A 22,479-nucleotide genomic window follows, 5' to 3' on the forward strand; every position below is an offset into this window, starting at 1 on the left:
CACACCAATGCACTCCAGCCTGGGCGACAGAGCGAGACTCTGTCTCAAAATAAATAAATAAATTAAATTAAATAAAATGAAAACACATTTTGCAAATCCCTAACTTAGAGCTGGCAGTCTTTTCCTGGCTATTAAGCAAAAATATCACAATCCCCTTCACCATTGTTAACTTCATGCTTTGTTAACATCTATTTATCCAGTTTCTGTGGTCTTTGATTTGGCACTGCCTCCTGCCTGCTTTTTTGGCTAGTTCACTGCTAATTAACACCTCTCTCACAGAGTAGGCAGGAGAAATCAAAGGCCCTAAATTTCAGACTGGCCCTGTTTGCTCTTTGTTAGCTTCTCTAATGAAAAGTTTCATGGGGCTGATTGGAATCTTGGTATTAAACAGAGTTTGGGGGTGATCTAAGGACTTTATTATCGATGCTTTTCCTATTTTCTGTAATTGAAGTTGGCTGTATTGTCATTGGAGAAACAGACAAAATGGAAGAGTATACCACGTTGGTATTAGGGAACTTAGATTTGCGTCTTAACTAGGCCACTTAGCCACATGGCTGGTCTTTCTCTCCCATGTATCCTACCCATCTGCGATGGTGCAGTTGGATAGGTTGCTCTCCCAGGCCCCTGATGTCTCTGTATCCTGTCGTTGCCTCCCTTGAAGGTCATGAAACGAGTGCGTACCGAGCAGATTCAGATGGCAGTGTCCTGCTACCTCAAACGCCGGCAGTACGTGGACTCAGATGGTCCCCTGAAGCAAGGACTGCGGCTGTCACAGACTGCTGAAGAGATGGCGGCCAATCTAACAGGTAATGGTGGGGGCTTGTCTGGTGGGGTGAGCCTGGAGCAGGAGAACTCATGTCAATATCCATGTGGAATTACTTCTCCTCTTCTCAAGACAGTGCCAGAGAGAGCAGACTGACCAAAAACCTCAGTGAGCTACATTAAGTGAATGATGTTGGCCTCAGAGACCCTGTCTGTCATTCAGAGCGGTGCTCACATTGTCACTTCTGATAACCTCTGTGATTCCCCTGGCTAAAGTCATTTCCTTCCTCAGGACTTCTCAGTTACTTTATCTGTACCTGAAAGTATGTGCAACTTTTTCCTTCTGTAAACAATTAACCTACAAGACCCTTAGGGACAGGGTCTCCCTCTGTCCCCTTCTTGCACAGGTCCCCTCTCCTCCAGCATGGAGCCTCACATGTAGAAGTCAGGTTTGTTGAATAAATTAGTACTTCAGGATCTGTAGTTGGAAATATTATTATTATTATAGACACATTCCTGAAGTTTTTTTAATTTGTTTTTGTTTTTTAATGTTTTGAAATCCGATTCTATTTTAGAAAAACTTGAGTTGACTCCATCTGGATTAATAAGTATAGTCATCCCTCAGTATCCATAAAGGATTGGTTCCAGGACCCCTCCATGAATACCAAAATCCACGGATACTCAAGTTCCTGCCTGATAAGACGTGGTATAATATTTGGCATAGCAGGTTACATCTACAGACATCCTCCTGTATTCTTTACATTGTCTTTAGATTACTTATAATTCCTAATACAGCCTACATATCACCTCATTCACATGGATTCATCATAGTATTCAGCACCTGGTAAATTCAAAATTTGCTTCTTGGGACTTTGGTGTTTTTTTTCCCCAAATATTTTTGACTTGCAGTTGTTTGAATCCATGGATGTGAAACCCACAGATACAGAGGGCCAACTGTAATTGTTAGCTATTTTGTGAGTTCATGTTTTTATGTAATATGACTTTATGACTTTCTTCTTCTTCTTTCTTCTTTTTTTTTTTTTTTTTTTTTTTTTTTTTTTTTTTTTTTTGAGACAGGGTCTCTCTCCATCACCCAGACTGGAATGCAGTGATGCAGTCACAGCTCACTGCAGCCTCAACCTCCCAGGCTCAAGTGATCCTCCATCTCAGCCTACCAAGTAGCTTGGACCACAGTCATGCACAACCACCTGGCTAATTTTTTTTTTTTTTTTTTGCTTGTTATTCTTGTTAGAGGTGGGGTCTTACCATGTTGTCCAGGCTAGTCATGACCTCCTGGCCTCAAGTGATCCTCCCACCTTGGCCTCCCAAAGTGCTGGGATTACAGGTGTGAGCCACTGTGTAACAGGACTTTCTTTTACTGAACTTATTTACTAGTGATTCTGGGGGAAAAAAATTGCTGGGATACTTTAGGGTGATTATAAACTACTTCAATGGCTGTGTGTGGAGGTGGAGTTAGCAGTGATTTCTGCAGCTCAGCCCTGGTTCCCTTTCTTATATGCTCAGGCTACATTCTTCTCTCTTCTTTGTTCCTGGGCTTTCTGTGATCTTCCAAATATCTTTCACCACGTGCTCCATTTCTTAATGGTTTCATCCTCCATCCTAGTAGCCGCAGTTACCTCAGCTCCCTCTTTTCATATACCTTCAAAGTCAAGGACCCAGGGTTCATTGCCATAGGAAGAGAGTGCTAGGACAGTAACAACCTGAGGATGCTCTCAAAGGAGTGGTTCCTGACTTCCTCTGAAACGCTAACAGAAGCCCAGTCAGCAGCCTGCCATCACGTATTTCAGGGTCGGATCCACCCATTATTCCTTGCCTTCAAACTCCTCAGAGATACCCTTGACCAAAACAGGGCCAGATGATGGCCTTGGTATAGAATACTAAGTGCCTTATTGTTTGAATAGGGGAGTCCATTTACAAGGCCTCTGTCCCATTGTAGAGTAATTCCTTCTGAACATGCCATCCTAGCCGTTTAAAAAATCTGCTGCCCTGCATCCTTTGGAACCAGAGAGCAGTAATTCTTGCTGTTGCTGATAGAAAGTAGGAATGAACAATATTAAACAGACTTCCAGAACTTTGCTCGTCTAAGTTGTCTTAGTTTCAATAGAATAGCTTATTAGGAGAAAGTGTTGTTGCTGGAAAACCACCAGGAAAAGTGAGAAACATGAAATACGATTATCAGAAGATTTTGTCCTAGATTTTTCCATTAATTGAGTAATCTGAAGAATTCTTTTCTCAGCAGACGTTTAGTGAACATCTGCTATAGGCCAAGTGCTGAAAAGTTCTAGAGATAGCTACGATTTGACCCTAGCTCTGAGAAGCTAAGTGTTCTAATTGGGAAGTGAGGCAGGTAAGTCAGTGATTGTAGAAGAGCATGAGGTAGTAAGTTCTGTGAGGGGGAGGTTCAGTGGTAGCAGAAAAGATCATCCAAATTAGGCTGGCAAGCCAAGGAAGGATCCCCAAAAGGCCTTGTGATTCCTGACATATAGTTGGGGGTCACTAAATAGTTGAAAGAGTGAGCTGAGTTGCAAAGGAACCATTAGATGTTTACCAGGGAACAAATTGGAGGAGGGTATCCAGGTTTTCAAATGTGAATTTTAGAAAACTCAGTCTGGTGGCAGTATTGATAAGGCAGCCCAGATTAGAATCGAGGAAACTAGTTAAAAGACGCAGTCCAGTGAGAAGTGAGGACAGCCTCAGTTGAGGAAGTGGTAATGGGAGTGGAGAGGAGAGGATAAATTTTAGGAATCTGTAGGACTTAGTGACAGAGTAACTAAGCGGGGGGCAAGAAGAAGGAGGAGGAGTCCCTCCCTTGCATGCAGGCTTGCAGCAGGTCCTCTCTTCTGACTGTCTCTTCCTTCTCCTGGAGTAGGTTGGCTTTCCTCTCACCTGTGTTTCCCTTTCTACGTATTTCCTGTTATGGCGCCCTCATTCCTGCCACATTCATCACCATTTCTCCATCCATATTCCATTGACAAAATGCATTCATGTTTCATTCAGGACACGGTTAAAGGTGGCTTCCCTTGGTTTTTAGCCACCTTCTTTCCCCGGTGTTCCCCACTCCTCTTGTAAACAGGAGGAGAATAGTTTTTGTTTTTTGTTTTTAGAAAGCATAAACTCACAGATTGGAGATTAAGTGTGTGGTTACATACTGAGTATTGAGACTCCAGCCTTGTTTCCCCTGCACCAATTCATATGCCCGGAATACTGCAGCCAGGCACACATGCTCCAGGAAGGCAAGTAAACGATCCTTCCCTGGTGAGTCCAACTTGCCCAAGAAGAAAGACGAAAAGACAGTGATGTTGGGACATTGCTCACCCTGGTCACCCTGGAGGATGAGCCTCACCACCCAGAGTGCCTCACTGTAAGACAGCCAGGGGCCATTGAACCCTAGAAGAAACATATCTCATAAGAAGGGCAGATGGAAAGAAACAGAAGAAAACTTCAAAAATACCTTGTTTTAAATACTTAAAATTCAAAAAGCATAGCGTGTTTGGGGGAAAAAGAGAATGTTGAGAATGAAAAAAGTTATCAATTAGATACATGGTAGTAAAAAATAAAAACTCATTAGGTATTATAAGTAATGTAGGGGGAAATAGTAGAAGGGCTGAAAGGTGAGGAAGGCTTTCAGAAAGTAGAGCAAAAAGACAAAAAAATGGAGTAATAGGAGAAAAAAATTAAAGGATTGGTTCAGGATATCCGACCTTGAAATTGTAGGAGTCTCGGAAGATAGGGAATTATCAAAATGATTCCAGAAAACTTCACAGAACTAGAAGACATGAATTTCCAGATTGAAAGGGCCCACTAAGTGCCCAGCACAGTGATTGACAATGAACCCACACCAAGGCACCTGTGAAATGTCAGAACATAGGATCAAACATTTCCTGATGAATCTCATGGATTTATGTACCTGTCCTCTCTCATTCACCTTGTCCTGTGCTTTATGCCTTTCCTTCCCTGGCCTTCATTTTATTGGGCTTCAGGAGGGAGGGGAGAGAAACAAGTGTCATCAGTCTGTCATGTTTAACCAGGACCCAGCATGCTTTGGAAACCTGCTGAAATGTCAGTTGCTGTGCATGTGTGCACAACACCCTCCTTCACCCATCCTGCCACATACTGGGTTAATAATAGTCTCTCTGTTTCCCGCCCTGACTTGTGTATCTTCTCCTCTTTAGTGCAATCAGAATCTGGTTGTGCCAACATAGTGTCTGCAGCCCCTTGCCAGGCAGAACCCCAGCAATATGAAGTACAGTTTGGACGACTGCGGAATTTTCTCACTGGTAAGTACTCAGCTCTAGAACCTTTTCTTATTAAGAAAACAGAGTAATACAGACCAACTCTGGGCACACTGCTTGTGAGTTAGCCCTGCTCCACAAGGAGTGGTAAAAAGAAAAATAAAAAAATAGAGTAATGCAGATTTCCCTCAGAACCAACTATATTCCACAATTGGTGTGAGGTACTAGGGATTCGAAGGTACTCTTAACACAGTTCTTGCATTCAAACTTATGGTCTATTGGAATTCCTGAAGAGTTCAATCACGAGGTTTAAGTTTACAAGGGCAGAGCTCTGGGTGTTTTATTCACTGTTTTATTCATGGCCTTCAGCACAGTGACTTGTGACTTGTATTGAATAAGTAAAAACTGTCAGCTATGCAGAGAAACATCCTTAAATACAGCACATTTGAAATGTACATGACATCTCTATTAATAATATAGTACATTTCACAATGGTCTTTGCCCCGTATTTCCAAAAGTGCAAGTAAATAGTCCTTATGAATGAACAGGCAAAAATGCTAGAAGTTGTCGTTTAGACCAGTTTTTGAGTGGCAGAATGACCACTTGAGATAAGAATAAAAAAGATACTGTAGCACATATTAGGAAGAAAAACATTAAGAGCCCCAGAAGATAAATCGGAAAGGGATGTGAACATAAAAATTTACACCAGGATAACTCACTTTAGCAATCAACCGAGTGTATTAATACTTCACTGCAAAAATCATTGCAGTTCTGTAGCAATAAAATTATGCCATTGAGTTTATTTTATTATACACCTATGCTTCAGTGATTAAAAAAATACAAAAATGTATGTAATGTCATTAGGGTCATCTGAGTGTCACTCATAATAGAAATAAGTCATGTCCATGACAAGAGCCATCTCACTGTCATGAGTCAGAATATACCACTATTAAAATTATACATTTGGTGATTTACTTTTGTGTCTGTTTTCCTCATTAGACTATATGCTCCATGAGGGCGGGGACCATATCAATATATCTTAGGACAATATCTATCCTGGCATGTAGTCAGCACTTAACATAAATACAGGCTGAACAAATGAAGGAGACAAGCTCAAAGAAGCCAGATAATTTGCTTCTTTTTCTTTTTTTTGAGACAGGGTCTTGTTCTGTTGCCCAGGCAGGAGTGCAGTGGCATGATCACGGCTCACTGCAGCCTTGACCTTCTGAGATCAAGTGATCCTCCCATCTCGGCCTCCTGAGTAGCTGGGACCACAAGCATGTGCCACAACACCTGGCTAATTTTTTAAAATTTTTTTGTAGAGACGGGGTCTCACTGTGTTGCCCAGGCTGGTTTCAAACTCCAGGCCTCAAGCAGTCCTCCCATCTTGGCCTCCCAAAGTGCTGAGATTGTAGGCACAAGCCACCACACCCAGCCAAGACATTTGTTTCTAAACCAGCTTCCCCACCACTAGTATGGTGAAAATAAATCTGTCATGGAGAGATTAATATCATATTTTTTTAACTGAGTAAAATAACTTTCTAAAAACTGAGTTAAATTTTTCTGCAAGTTGCTTAAAGCCTCAGAAACCAATGCCAATGATAAAAAATATCTCTAAGTTCTTACCTCTCAATGAAAGAAACCCTTATTATAAATTCAGTTTTTCTTTTTTTATCCTTAGTGGAAATTGATCACTGCACTGAAATATTTAAGATTTATATGATATGCAGAATTAATGGAACTTCCTTTTTTTCAAACATAATAGAGTCATTTTACTAAAGCCTTAATTTTCATGATTTTTCGTTTTTGTAACTATTAAACAGACTATTCTCTACTTATGAATTCTGTCACCCAACAACCATGAAACTGATAAGATAACCCCACTAGAGGGTTTTATTTTGTAACCCTTATTTCCTGTAATATTTTGACCATTTTCTCCAACTGTAGACTATAGTAAATATAGATTCTTTGCTTTAAAATACCATTATGGGGGCCAGGTAAAACTAGGATAATTCTATGCGTGTGTAAGGCCAGGTGTATTATTTTGGTTTATATATTGATTACTGTATACTCGTCGTTTACCATTAAAAATTATTACCACAAAGATTGTTTGGCCAGAACTTTACATTTCAAAAGATTATAGTCTATCAACCATTTCCTTTAAGTTCTTACTTTATTTCTGAACTGAGAAAGTTGTCTGTTATTTTGTCTGTAATTTGATTCTTTAATCCTTTGGTTTAAAGGATCATTATTTTAAAGGGGTTAATATATATTGATCACTTTGGACTGCCGCTCCTGGAATATTTTTCTCTACCCTCAGGTCTCTGAAGAGCAGTTAACCAAATCAAATGAATAGTTATTTCCTGATCACCAAGATAAAGTATAAGATATACTCATTAATCTATTTTAGAAGCAGTCCTAGCATAAAAACACTATAGGTAAAAGTTTTTACATAAAATTTGAATATCACAGAAGCACTTTCACAGACCAGCATGAGATCAGTTGCTGAATCATATAGGAATTGCATTCAGAATGAAAGGAGAAAGTGATTTGGTTGGGGGTAGTCAGAGAAGGCTTTACTGAGCAGGAGGTAGGCTTTAAGTCAGCACTTGAAGGATGGATTGAGTTTCAGTAGACTGGAAGAGGAGGAGGAAGAGGAGTAATTTGGGTAAGAAATAACATGAGCAAAAAGGCAGGCTTGACGACTGTACAGGAACAACTAAGGCTTTGTTGTGAATGGGGGTTTCAGGCTGGAGATCAATGAATATTAGTCTGAAAGCAGTTTGTAAAATTATTTGTAAGAGGAATGGCAGGGAGACTGACTGTTAATTAAAGTGCTTGGCAATCTTGAGAAATGAGGTGAGAAAGGACCAGAATTTGACAGCATTGTGGAACTGGAAGGCAGGAGCTTTATTTCATAGTTAAATTACCAAGGTGGAATCTCCAAGGCTCAGGAGTAAAGGAGGAAGAAGAGGTGACGATGGCTCAGGCTTTAAGACTGGAGTGGAGATGAAGATTTATTGAAAATAAATAAGTCAGAAGGGTTTATGTTTGTTAAATTGTCATGACAGTGGCATCCTACTGCATAGCTTGCAGTGGGAAATTTGAGGCTAGGATTTAGGAGAAAGATAAAGACTTGTAATAAAGAACATGTAGCATCAGCTACATGGAGATGCAAATTAAAGTCTTAAGAAATGATAAAATCTCAAAGGAAGATACTAGGGAAAGATAGAAGAGTATCTATGTCTATATCCACCTGAATGTATTTTTCCTCCACAGGTTGTCTGTAGATGAGAGATTCTGTGAGCTCACCTATTGCCGTAGGTCCTATTCTTCAGGAGGTGTAGTGGGAAGAACAGCCTTTGGAGTCAAGCAACCTCTGGATTTGAACCAGGGCCAGCTGTGACTCTTAAACATGATCATGGATGCAAAGTACCTGGCTCCTAAGAGGCACACACCCAGTGTTAATTCTTTAAAGTGAAATGAGCATTTGAGGATTGACAGGAGGAAGAGGAACCAAAAAGGGAGTGACGACAGGACCAAGTAGTGTGGGGTTTCAGAATGAAGGACAGAGGAGTGCTAGTCAATAGAGCCAAACCTTGAAGAAAGGTAGAGGAGAATGAGGACCGACAGGATTAGTTTTGTTTAATTTAGTATCCTTTTTACTACTAATTTCCATGAACTCATGAAAAACTCCATTGTTCTCTCATTTACCGCCAGTAGAGTTGGGCACCAGGTAGGCATTCATTACATTTCAGTGGGTAGATAGAAGGAAGAAAAAGTGTACTTTCAGAGGATATGTTTGTTACTTTTGCAGTTAGAAAAAAATATATTTTAAGTGAGTACACTTTCAGTAAAATACAGAGTATGTTAGATTGCAAGGGAATAATTTAAAATGGGAGTTAGAATTCTGAATCTCACCTTCTTCCAAATTGATCAATTTTTTTGTTTTATACCCAGCACACTGTTCTCTTCAGACAAGAGAGAGCAATTAAGCAATTTTGAACCTATGAGCTGAAGCAACAGTGAATTTCAGTAAGTTTTAAAGTAGTACATCACTATTTCTTGATAGCTAGGTTTTTTTCTAAACTTACTCAATTAAAATGCCTCTCATTTTAGAAAAGGAGCCTGAAATTTTGTTTCTAAGGAATTGAAAACAATCCTTCATCCCAATAAAATACAAAGGGAAAAGAAAAACCAAAATCTAGTCACAGTTCTCGAAAGAAACAGCCAAGAGCCAACAGGATGGATATGTAGAGGTTTACTTTAAGGAATTGTTCCATGCAATTGTGGAGGCTTGGCACATTCAAAATCAGGGCGGGCCAGCAGGCTGGAGACCCAGGAAAGAGTTAGTGTTGCAGTTCAAATCCAAAGGCTCTCTGCTGGCAGCATTCCTTCTACTAGGGGAAGATAAGTCTTTTTCTATTAAAGCCTAAACTGATTGATTGATTGATTGGATGAGGCCCACACTTTATGGAAGGTAATCTGCTTTACTCAAAGTCTACTGACTTAAATGTGTTAATCTCATCTAAAAAAAAATAAAAAAATACCTTCACAGAAACATTTAAAATAATGTTTGACTGAATATCTGTGTGCTGTGGGCCCCCCCACAGTTTGACATGTAAAAGTAACCTCACAAGTCCACTCCTTATTAACTTGGCACCTGTATGCATCTCCTTATTCCATACTTAATCTCCAAATAAAGAGAATAACAAGTTCATACTTCCACCTAACCTAATAAAATTATCCTGTGTACAACCAAAAAACACACTAACCTTTTCCCCGGAGGAGAATGCAAAGTCCTTGGATGATGTTTACTCCTCTCCGTGATATTCCATAATTTTGATACGGTGAGGTAAAGTTAACAATACTTAAATACTATGATATGGAGTCAGTAATCTGGCCAGGCACAGTGGCTCACACCCTTAATCCCAGCACTTCGGAAGGCTGAGATGGGTATATCACTTAAGGTCAGGAGCTCAAGACCAACCTGGCCACCATGATGAAACCTCATCTCTACTAAAAAAAAAATATATATATATATATATATATATACAAAAATTAGCTGAGCGTGGTGTCACACGCCTGTAGCTACTCGATAGGCTGAGGCAGGACAATCACTTGAACCCAGGAGGCAGAGGATGCAATGAGCCGAGATCGCGCCACTGTACTCCAGCCTGGGTGACGGAACGAGACTCCATCTCAAAAAAATAAAGTCAGTAATCCGATGTTCCATGATAAGGGAACGAGAAAGGAAAGAATGCGAAGATATTTTCTTTTTATATATCTATATATAGATATTCACACCAAAACATTCGTAACAAAATAAGAAATACAACAATTACAGTCCTCGTTTCTGTAGCTGCTCACATGGTGGTTGCTGGTATTCATGGTTGCCTCTTTCCACTACCCATTCTGTATTCCCTTTGCACTCATCTCGCAAGCTGATCGTGGTTTACCTGGTGGGGTGACCCAAACCTTCATTCTTCAGGGGTGTGGGCCATTCATAGTCCTGTATGGATTGTTGTCATTTTTATCGACTGTAATCACAGGGCAGGGTACAGAGATGTCCTAAGGGATCTCCTTAAGCCAGACATACTCCTCCTTACCTCCATTGTGTAGCAGTTCCAGTTCCTCTTGGGCAGGATCAATTACCCCAGCCAACACTGTAACTCCCTTCCTTGCCTATTGATTCAGAGGTGTGAGGAGCCCAAAGTGGCTGGGTGGCTGTCTTAACTTCCAGTTCAGTGGAATGATTGTAATTTTTCATCCTCTAAATAATGTATTTGAGTAGGGATACATTTATTCTAAAATGCATATTATGAATATTATGCAGCAGATTCATTCACCTTGTGATAAAGTGAAATAGGGTGTTAAGCAGAAATAACATGCAGATATCTTTTATCATCAAATTAGGGAGCAAGATTCTCTGATGCAGTATTCCTCAGTCTTAAACCCTGTATTGATGCCTTTTCATGAAAAAAAAAAAAAAAATGCCACCAGAACATAAGTGCTGACTTAAAACATTTTTATTTTAATTTATTTAAATATGTACAAACATTACACTAGATCTAAAACCTTTATGCTTATTATATTTCTTTATGAAACCCAGACTCATTACAGATAAGGGACAAGCAAAACCCCAAAAGCAGTCAAGTTGAAAATAACACTGAGTGAATGTAACGGATGGATTTTGCCAGAACTACCTTGCTACTGCAAGCAGGCATCTGGACAGCACTGGTGACTGTGACACGGGCTGGTCTCAGCTCCTTGGGGGGCTTCTGCCCTGCAGTGGCCCTGCTGTCTCCCCGCTGTGTATGAATCACATCGAAACCTTTGCTCCCTCACAGCATGCCTTAAGCACTTATTTAGGTGTCAATTATACCTCTGTTCTTTTCTCATTCACCCATGAATTCAAGCTGTACACCTTTTAAATAACATTCTCTGTCTTACAGTTCATGGCGCTAAACTCCCAAGTTAGTAAGTAGTTGAGTCTTAATGACGTAAAATAGTCTTATTTGTAAATTATCACTGCAAAAGAGAATTTAACTTGTTAACCAACAAAATCAGAATGAATATGCTGACGAGACAATTGTTAATGAAGGCTGTCATGTTAACACAGGACACGCCAGCCTGTATAACCAGACATGTTAATGAGCCCACTAAAATAAGTGCTTTGATTTTACTTGAGACAATGGATGCCAAAAGTAATCACAAAACACAAACTAGAGCACTAAAATCACTTGTCACTACTTACTTGTTAAGCAGACATCCAGATAATTCTGAATATACTGTGTGTTGATTATTTTTTACATTATCATCAAATTAAAAAATTGTGAAGAACTCAATCTTCCAAGAATATGTCTAAGTACCCTCAGATATCTGAGGTCCCCAATTTGAAGAAACACTAACGTATTGGGAAAAAATACTAAATCTTGAAGACCTGGGTACAAGCCACTGTATTGTTGTGAACTCTGGCAAGTCACTTAACCACTCTGGGCATTAAGTTCCTGAGTTGTGCCCAACTTCAAGCCCTGATTTGCTGGACTTCAGAGTTCATGCTCTTTCTTCAATCAAAAGGCCTTTGAAATTCCAGAATCCTGTGTTGGGCTTATAGTTCAATCAGTACTCTTAAAAAATGGGGTCCTGGCAAGAAAGCATTATATGATGGTGGTGATCCCCAGGAGGGATCACATTATTCTGTAAGATTATGCTGATTATAAAGCCTTCTTTTTCTTTCATTATAGATTCTGATTCCCAGCATAGCCACGAAGTGATGCCTCTCCTCTATCCTCTCTTTGTCTACCTCCATCTCAACCTGGTCCAAAACAGTCCGAAGAGCACAGTGGAAAGTTTTTACAGCCGCTTCCATGGAATGTTTCTGCAGAATGCTAGCCAGAAGGATGTCATTGAGCAGCTACAGACCACTCAAACCATCCAGGACATCCTATCTAACTTCAAGCTTCGAGCATTCCTAGATAACAAGTACGTGGTCCGTCTCCAAGAAGACAGCTACAACTACCTTATCCGCTACCTCCAAAGTGACAACAATACTGCCCTGTGCAAAGTCCTCACCTTACATATTCATCTTGACGTGCAGCCTGCCAAGAGAACAGACTATCAGCTGTATGCCAGTGGCAGCTCCTCCCGCAGTGAGAACAACGGTTTGGAGCCCCCTGACATGCCCAGCCCTATTCTGCAGAACGAGGCTGCCCTAGAGGTCTTACAGGAGAGCATTAAGCGCGTCAAGGATGGGCCTCCCTCCCTCACTACCATCTGCTTCTATGCCTTCTATAACACAGAGCAGCTGTTGAACACTGCAGAAATCTCCCCCGATAGCAAGCTGCTTGCTGCTGGGTTTGACAACTCCTGTATAAAACTTTGGAGTTTACGATCCAAGAAGTTAAAATCAGAGCCCCATCAAGTAGACGTGTCCCGCATCCATTTGGCTTGTGATATTCTGGAGGAGGAGGTATGAATATCATTTTTTTCTTCCCTGCACCCGCCTTCCTAATTTCCTTAGAATGTCCTTACCAAACACGACATATCTTAGAATGGACTTCCTAGTTTCCCTCATCATATAGCTAAAGCCAGACTAATGACATGTAACCTGTAGCCATTGAATTCCTGCACATGCCTAACCTAAGATGCAAAAACAATTTTTAGCATTAACTTCTTATTAATGAATGGTCAGTATTTATACTATGTGAAATGTGGATAGCAACACTAAGCCTAATGAAAGACCTTTAGCTAATATTGACTTTAGCTGAGATTTGCAGTAAATATACACTTATGTGTGTGCACATTTGCTCAGGTACAAATAATCGGTAGTAGGATAACTGAGTCGAAGGGCCTCCATTGTCAACTGTAATGAATATTATTTTCCCCACAGAAGGTTGTGCCATTTCACGGTCTCAGCAACAGTAGTAAGAACACTGGCATCCCTGCACCCTCACCACACTGGATGGTATTGGCTTTCTGAGGCCAGTGCGTATCCTGTGGCTCCATGTACCCCGGGGTGTTCCCAGACCCCACTTGGAGAAGTAACACAGGAAGTAGAGTTGCCAGCTCCCCTCCCCCCGTCAGTCAGTGTTCAATCTTGTTTGGCTTGTAACCGTTTAGGACAGTCATTGAAAAGGGCAGGCGCAACTTGGGTTTCAGGTCGCCAAAAATCACTACCTTAGAAAAAATGTGGGCCAAGGAAGATAGAAATTAAACTTCACAGCATTAACTTTTCTTTAGAGTGGTCCTGAAAAAGCTGTGGGCCAAAGTGTTTTTGTCTTATTACCACTGAAATTCAGGTAGCTCTGCCTCACATTACTTTGGATGGAAAATTCTTTACACAATGTTGAATAATTAAGGAGCAAAAAAATCACTCTAATTAAATTACAGTTAATGATAAGGATGTCAAGAATATTGGGTGCCCTAAATTAAACCATTGTTTTCCTGTTCCTGTTTTCTGAGTCCACTTCCAGTTAGGATGGCCTTTGAATTTTTGATTCTTGCAACCGAGACAGTATAATTGAAGGATTTTCTTGTGATGAGTGAAGAGTCTAGATTCCCACGTAGAAGCTTTAATTTCTAGAATTTTATAGTACTCTCCAAAATATTTTTTATTACATTTGTATTTGAATTTTCAAACATCTCTTTTCCTTGGAGACAGTTCCCTTTTTGGGAGTTCTTCTGATAAAACTGAGGAATACTGCCTGCATTTGCTTTCGATTTTCTGTAAATACAAAAAAAAAATTACACTGACCTTATTAGCTTTGATGATACAGAGTTTGGAGATTATTCTGTGCATTAAAAATTAATATTAAGGAAGATAGCATTATGACATCTGATAACAGTAGACCAAAATAAAACATTTTAAGACTCTGGCCACTACTGGTAACTAGCTCTGTAACTTGTCCTATTTCCGGGTATCAGAAGTGTATCTGAAGACTCAGAAGTGAGGAACCGCATGCGGAATTCCAGGAACTGAAAGAAATTAAGTATGGCTGGAGTTAGGAGAGGGGCCAAGACAGGAAGTGATGTAGTGACACTGTCTTATATGAGCAATTATGGCAGCCAAACTAGGGTAGTGGCAGTGGCAAAGGAGACGTGGATGGACTAGAGAAGAGCTCGGTTATTCAATTACTGTAGGGGATAAGGGAGAGCAAGCATCAAGGGTGACGTTTGTGTTTCAGGCTTAAACAGTTGGATGTCCATCAAGAAGAAAGCAAAAGACGTCATTGGAATGGTGGTTTTGTTTAAGCATTTCTGGCTTTCCATCATGGTTCATACTGAAAGTACTGTAGATGCTAGCTAACCTCTGCCCTTTTTAAGAATAAACCTTTTTTTAAACTTAAGAACTAAAGCTGAGATTCTCCTATTCTGTTGTTGAGGGGCTTCCTGCGTGGGATTTCTGCATGCCCGCCCATTTTATCACAGCAATTTGAGAAGTTTTCTTTTTGGTTTCTGACAACAAGCATTTGGGGAGAAAGCCAGGCATAAATTAGTTACGATAGTTGGTGTTTAATGTTTCTCCAGTGAAAATTTGGACTTTTCTTTTTCCCTTATAGAATGCACAATTAAAACAGACTATTATTTTGAAATGAAATATTGAATATTAAAAAAAATAAAATAGAGACTCTTAATACAGGAGCCACAAACTCACATACCTAGAGAAACCAAACAGGTAAAAGCAAGTGGTGAAGCCACATGGATTAATGAGATGATAGAAAGTACAAAATCACTATGTAAGTCAGATTAAAAAGCCAGCTTGCACTCTCTGCTTTCATCTTTTTGAAGCAATAACTATTACATAAATCAGTGAATACAGTATTTCTACAGTATTTGAAACAGTGTTCACACCCAGCAATTCCACTTCTAGACATATATCCAAGAGAATGGAAAACATGTGCACACAGGCACTTGTACATGAATATTTATGGAAGCATTATTCACAATAGCCAAAAAGTGGAAACAGTCCAAATGGCCATCAAGATGAATGAATAAATGTAGTGTGTGCATGCAGTGGAATATTATTTGCCCATAAAAAGAAATGAAGCACTGATGCAGGCTGCAACATGGATGAACTTGAAAGCTTTATGCTACGTGAAAGAAGCCAGTCATAAAAGGTCACCTACTGTTATTCCTTTCATAGGAAATATCCAGATAGGCACATCCATAGAGACAGAGAGGAGAGGAGTGGTTGCCAGGGGCTGGGCAAGGAGAATGAGAGTGACCGCTAATGGGTGTGGCATTTCTTTGTGAGGTAATGAAAATGTTTTGTATTAGATAGTGGTGATCATTGCACAACTCTGTGAATGTACTAAAAATCATTGAATTGTACACTTTGAAAGAATTATATAGTATGTAATTATATCTCAGTTAAAAAAAAACAGGAAAACAGTAACCAAAATCTTCTATGTAAGCTTAAAATTTTCTCTGTTAATTATGCCAAATAAAACTGAATTCACAGCACTGTCCTGTAGCTTCTGTTGTCTCCCACTTAAAGATAATCTAGGTTAACCTTTGGAAAGGTGTTAAGTGACATAGCAGTCCCTTGCTTTTTACCTTGGTATGAGCAGCCCTTCTCCTGTTTCAGACACTGAGATGAAGAGTGAAACCTTCATTCTCCATCTTTTGTTCTATATGAAATGGAGTTAGAAATGATATCCGGCTGGGTGCGGTGGCTCACGCCTGTAATCCCAGCACTTTGGGAGGCCGAGGCAGGTGGATCACAAGGTCAGGAGTTCAAGACCAGCCTGGCCAAGATGGTGAAACCCCATCTCTATGAAAAATACAAAAATTAGCTGGGCCTGGTGGCAGACACCTGTAATCCCAGCAACTCAGGAGGCTGAGGCAGGAGAATCGCTTGAACCCAGGCAGCAGGGGTTGCAGTGAGCTGAGACCGTGCCACTGCACTCCAGCCTGGGCAACAGAGTGAGATTCTGTCTCGAAAAAAAAGAAATGAGATATCCAACCCTTACCCCTGTTGATTGATACCTATGTATTTTTAATATTTGAGCAACATGGCAAAACCACAGAGATACCAAACCAAGGATTTGCTCTTCTTTCTTTTCAGCTGTGTGTATGCAGCTACCCTTATTCACTACCAGCACCCGCCTCCTTAACTCAGCAATAAAACAGCTGTGTGCAATTCATTTATATGTCTGGTGGTTTTGCCCCCAATCTGGTCTTCTTTAGGTTTGAAAAGTAAAGAAGGCAATATTAGCAGCAATACTCAATTCTATAATCTGTGTATCAAATTGTCATTTAGATTAATGCTATCCAATGGGAATATGATGTGAGCCATATAGTAATTTAAATTTTTCTAGTAGCCACATCTAAAAAGGTTAAAAATTTGTTAAAATTAATTTTAATGATGTATTTCATTCAAACTAATATGAACAAATTATTTCAGCATGTAAGCAATATAAATAATCATTCATGAAACCTGTTACATACATCTCTTTTGGTCCTAAGTTTTAGAAATCTGATATGTATTTTACATGAACAGCACATGTCGATTCATGCTAGCCAGTATCAAACTTTTCTGTTCTAGTTCAGGCTGCTGTCATCTCCCACATAGATAGCAGTGATTCACTTGCTTCCAAGTCTAATACACTCACAAGTCCAGCCAAATTTAATGTCTTCCTGTTCCACTGACAGCTAATTAGAGAATAGATGGAGGCTAAATTCCAGACCCCAAGAAAGGACCCCTGGTCTGGGGGAAACGTGAGTGTGAGCTCTGAGGTAGTTGGAGCCTCAGAGTCCAGGAGCAGACGGCCATAACAAATCTGAGGTTTTAGGGACTCCATAGTCCAGAGCAGGGGCAGCAAACTACAGTACAAGGGTGCATGAGATGATACTTGATCTCTTTATGTTTATTTTTCTTGTTAAATTTCTATTTCATGTGTGTTTCATAATGTATATAATAAGATTTATTATTACATGAATATGCTTTACAAATTAAACATTTCTATTTGGGATGCATACCCAATTACTGTGGAGTATTCAGGCTGAGTCGTAGGGTATGGTATTATCCTGTCGGCAGGAGAGAGAAGTGAAAACCCATGGAGTTGGGCCCTTGTAAATCAGCTGCTCGACCGTGCTGAGGCCCGTGTGGGACTGGTTGAGCCACACAGAAAATGTGGCTGGGTTATTTTAAGCTGTGGTCCTGGCAGAGGGCTGACAGTGATAGCCAACAGGAACATTCTGGTTTCTCCATTCCTTGGTCTACAGAGTCAGCTGGACACGTTTCCCCCAGCCTGGGACAATCATCAAGATCCCTGGGGAGCACCAGCTGGACTCCCAGCCCATGCTCCTAGCCCATGCACCTTCATCTCCAATTGTGATGCCTTCACCACTGAGGAGGTGAAGGCCACTTCCATAGCTTCTTGTTCCAAATGAAGACCACTTACACCTCAGAGGCAGTAACGTGTCCTTTAATTCACAGTTAACTTTCACAGGATCTTTGTTTAATTCATCTGGTGTCATTTTTGTTCCCACAGTCTTTATATAAACTTTCTGGTGTAGAGCAGTGAGTCATTCTTGAAATTTTAAAGTGTTGTTGTAACTTCTTTGGAAAGGAAAATTACTAATATTCTTGGTAGCACTCAGTAGACCCTTAAGCTCCCAAATACTTAATGTATTTTTAATGTTGAGTGTTTGGAATAGCCATTGTGAATATTCATGATCATCAGTGTTTATTTTCTCTCAACTTTTTCTTAAATATGTACACATGGGAGGCATTCATTTTATTTTGAATTTAACTATTTTCAAGTAGAAAAAAAAGGGTGCCCTTTTCTTATACAAGAACCTAAGGCTGCCACAATGAACCAACAAAGCTGACTGGTTCGGGGATCTTCATCATACTCCTTTCTTCTGGTGTTTAATTAAAACCCATTTTAATAGATGAATTCTGGGACAGAAGAGACAGCTGTAGTTTTGAGGAGTTTATCTGTGTGGGAATAAAGGGAAATGAATTTTGAAAACAGATGGTATACTTGTGGGGAGAGGACCAGGAAAGGGGACTCTTTCTGAGTACCATTAGTTGCCGACTTTTCTGTCGTCACACACAGGAAATTATTTCGAAGAATCACATGAATCGCTTGGCTTTGCTTAAAGCACTTCTGAATCCACACCTTGTTTTGTTACTTTGGGGGAGATGTTTTTTGAGACCCTCCAGAAAGTCACTTTAAAAACTTCATTCTTATTTATTTTGAAACACTAAGCAGTTTGTGGCTGGTCACTAGGCAGGGGGAGCTGTGATTTACTAGTAACTGCACCTTTCTAGCTTACTGTTAATTCTTAAACATCCAGGTTTTATTTTGGCTAAACTCCTCTGATAGTTTTGGGTTTTGTTTGTGTTTGTTTTTGTTTTGGGGTTTTTTGGGCACAGGGTCTTGCTCTGTCCCCCAGGCTGGAGTGCAGTGGTGCCATCACAGTTCACTGCAACTTCAACTTCCCAGGCTCAAGTGAGCCTCCTACCTTAGCCTCCCAAGTGTCTGGGACCACAGGCATGCGCCACCATGCCCAGCTAATTTTTTAAATTTTTTTGGTAAAGAGTCTCCCTATGTTGCCCAGGCTGGTCTCCCAACTCCTGAGCTCCAGTGATCCTCCTGCCTTGGCCTCCCAAACTGTTGGGATTACAGTGCGAGCCACCATGCCTGAACCAATAGTGTGTTAATCTTGAAGTGAGGCCGGGCGCGGTGGCTCACGCCTATAATTCCAGCACTTTGGGAGGCCAAGGTGGGCGGATCACCTGAGGTCGGGAGTTCAAGACCAGCCTGACCAACATGGAGAAACCCTGTCTCTACTAAAAATACAAAATTAGCCAGGCGTGGTGGCACATGCCTGTAATCCCAGCTACTTGGGATGCTGGGGCAGGAGAATCGCTTGAACCCAGGAGTCGGAGGTTGTGGTGAGCCGAGATCACACCATTGCACTCCAGCCTGGGCAACAAGAGCAAAACTCCATCTGAAAAAAAAAAAAATCTTGAAGTGATACCACATCTGCCTTCATGTGTTGCTGTGTCCATCATTAACCCCCATCATGGGAGTAAGGAACATGTCAGGACTTAACGAAATGTTGTTGTCAGTTAAATGGAGTAAAAACAGCAGTATGGCTTATAAAGCAGCTAAAACTGATGGATGAAGGCAATGCCCATAGAATAGAACAATCTAAGAGCCTCACGTAAATTCAAAAGTAAATATTTTCAAATGGCACACATCAGAATTAACCATACAAGCTATCCTCAATCGAAGGGTAAGGTCCACAGTCATTACTCTGTAATGGCCTTGCATTTCTGTATCTTTTAATCTGATATAGTCTGAGCTGCAAGGTGAATTTAAGGGGAGCAATTTGTAAGTCGTAAGAGACTTTTATTCAGTTATGAGTTATCTTCCTGGGGTAGCGTTCAAGGGCAAGGCCACTGTCATTTGCTGGATAGATGCTATTTCCCAAGCAGTCTCAGTTCTCTACTTTTTTTTCTCCTGGACTTGTTTTCCTTGTCAGACCACTGAACATTTTTTTTGTGTGTTTCTTTTCCCACCCCACCCCACTGTTCCCAGGATGATGAGGATGATAATGCAGGCACGGAGATGAAGATACTGCGGGGCCACTGCGGACCAGTGTACAGCACGAGGTTCCTCGCGGACAGCTCAGGGTTGCTCTCTTGTTCTGAAGACATGTCCATCAGATACTGGGATCTGGGGAGTTTCACCAACACTGTGTTGTACCAAGGACATGCCTATCCTGTGTGGGATCTGGACATCAGTCCATATAGCCTGTACTTCGCCAGCGGGTCCCACGACCGCACCGCCAGGCTGTGGTCATTTGATCGGACGTACCCGCTGAGGATATATGCAGGACACCTGGCAGATGTGGACTGTGTCAAATTCCACCCTAATTCAAACTACTTGGCCACGGGCTCAACCGACAAGACCGTGCGGCTGTGGAGCGCTCAGCAGGGGAACTCGGTGAGGCTTTTCACAGGCCACCGTGGCCCCGTGCTGTCTCTCGCCTTTTCTCCCAACGGTAAGTACTTGGCGTCTGCTGGCGAGGACCAGCGGTTGAAGCTGTGGGACTTGGCCTCTGGGACCCTTTATAAAGAGTTGAGAGGCCACACAGACAATATCACCAGCCTCACCTTCAGTCCAGACAGCGGCTTGATTGCCTCTGCCTCCATGGACAACTCGGTGCGCGTCTGGGACATCAGGAACACTTACTGCAGTGCACCTGCCGACGGCTCCTCCAGCGAGCTCGTGGGCGTGTACACCGGGCAGATGAGCAACGTCCTGAGCGTGCAGTTCATGGCCTGTAACCTTCTTCTGGTGACTGGAATTACGCAAGAAAATCAGGAACATTAATTTTTTAACTTTGTTGGAACGGACTGGGGTAACAGTGGAAAGCCTCCAGTTGCAATCCTTCAATGAGCTGAGATTGAATCATTGACTGTGAAAGAGCCCCCTCCTCCCCTCTCTCCTGGGCCCTTATTCCGGGCAGGTCCCCCTTCACTCAGCCTCCCAGTGTCGAAGGCCAAGGTTGGGGAGGGGAACAGGAGAGAGGCAATGATGAGTGATCAAGAATTAGGGTGCCCTGGAGGTCACTCACAAGTCCTCATGGAGACTCTGCCGTGACCTCGCGCATGCGAGCACCTTCCTGTCTCTCATTTTCCCCATCTGACCGGGGCTAGGTTTGGTTAGAGGGCGGCTGTAGAGCACCCTCAGGAGAAGTGGCGCCGCAGGGGTCACGCATGGTCCAGCCCTCAGGTGGGAGGGAAGTCCTTGTTGGCAGAGGGATGTGGGGCGGGAATGAGGAAAGGGGAGGGCATGATCCTGGCAAATAGTCTTTCCTTTTCCGTAATTACAGAGAACCAGGATTTTTTTTAATTATTGTTATTATAATTATAATTATTATTATTATTGACATGAGGAAACCTAGCACTGGCAGAGGGCACCTTCTCTGCTTTTAATCTTTCAGGTTTGACTCCTGGCACTGGCTTTGATACTTGGAATTTTGAGGTTCAGGGAATTCAGAGAATTTGGTAGCACAGTGTATTGGGAGAAAGGGAAATTTCGGGTGACAGATTGATCACCCTGGCTGACATGTTTCTGGAAGTGGGTGGGTGGGTTTGATTGAGGACACTTTGGGCTCCTGCAGTGATGGTGGGAAAGAAAAATTCTTTCCAAAGCTGCACTTCTCTTAATAATTCTCTCCCCTCAAAAGAAAGATTATGATAAAGAATAATTTGGAGTAATAAGTAACAAGATAGAATTAGAAAAATGTTGAATTTCTGAATGACCATTCAGAGGTGTGGCTTTTTCCACGTCTTTTTCTCCTGCAATGAACTGCTCCCACGTCCTGCACTGCAATACCAGTCTAATGAACACTTTGTGAAACAAATCGTAAGTATGTACGCACGCATATCAAACTATGCTCTGAGGATAAAGCAAGTTCTAATTTGTGGAAAAAGGATTAAATATTTCTGTTTTCTGAAAAGAGTTATTTTGTATTTTGTTTTCTATTAAAATGTATTTAGTTTCAAAAAAAAAAGTGTTGGCATCTCATTTCATCTCTGAGGACAGGCGGGTGAGTGTTCTGTCCTGGGATGGTGTGTCTCTCACCTCTCATCAGGGCAATAACCCGTCGGTTACCTAGGCCACACTGTCCCCAACGAAGGTGCATTTTTATCTGTTCTTGGGTTCTGTTTAGCTTACTTTGAATCATGATTCCCTTAGTATTCACTTGGATTATTGATGGCATTTAATGCTGTTTGTACATCCAAGATTGATAGTTGCTGACTGGAGACCACATACATTTCACCATCTAGAGTCATTTGATGAGATCCTACTTCACACTTCCTTCAAAGACCCCACTATAAAATCTCCAAGGGGCATAAGAACTGGACTGTTTAATAAACTCAAACTATGTATTGAACAATTCCAGATAAAGGACTCGTTCAAAGTAAAGTGAA

The 22,479-nt window shown here is 41.2% G+C and overlaps 1 protein-coding gene across 3 annotated transcripts in view; it reads left to right on the top strand.

The window, feature by feature from the left end:
* The window catches only part of TAF5L (TATA-box binding protein associated factor 5 like), a 32,934-nt gene extending 10,876 nt beyond the window's left edge, over nucleotides 1–22,058 (top strand). For 2 of the 3 annotated variants that reach the window (XM_034948703.4, XM_008978168.4), the window contains exons 2-5: nucleotides 662–806; nucleotides 4,956–5,060; nucleotides 12,263–12,987; nucleotides 20,075–22,058. In XM_034948703.4, the coding sequence (XP_034804594.1) occupies nucleotides 665–806; nucleotides 4,956–5,060; nucleotides 12,263–12,987; nucleotides 20,075–20,872 (1,770 nt within the window). In that variant the 5' untranslated portion in view covers nucleotides 662–664 and the 3' untranslated portion in view covers nucleotides 20,873–22,058. Of the gene's footprint in view, nucleotides 1–661; nucleotides 807–4,955; nucleotides 5,061–8,975; nucleotides 9,051–12,262; nucleotides 12,988–20,074 lie in introns of those variants that run through there. The other variant, XM_034948711.3, reaches the window with a different exon arrangement.
* Nucleotides 22,059–22,479: the final 421 nt, after the last annotated feature.

Source organism: Pan paniscus, chromosome 1, assembly GCF_029289425.2.
Source record: "Pan paniscus chromosome 1, NHGRI_mPanPan1-v2.0_pri, whole genome shotgun sequence".
Classification (NCBI taxonomy): Eukaryota; Metazoa; Chordata; class Mammalia; order Primates; family Hominidae; genus Pan; species Pan paniscus.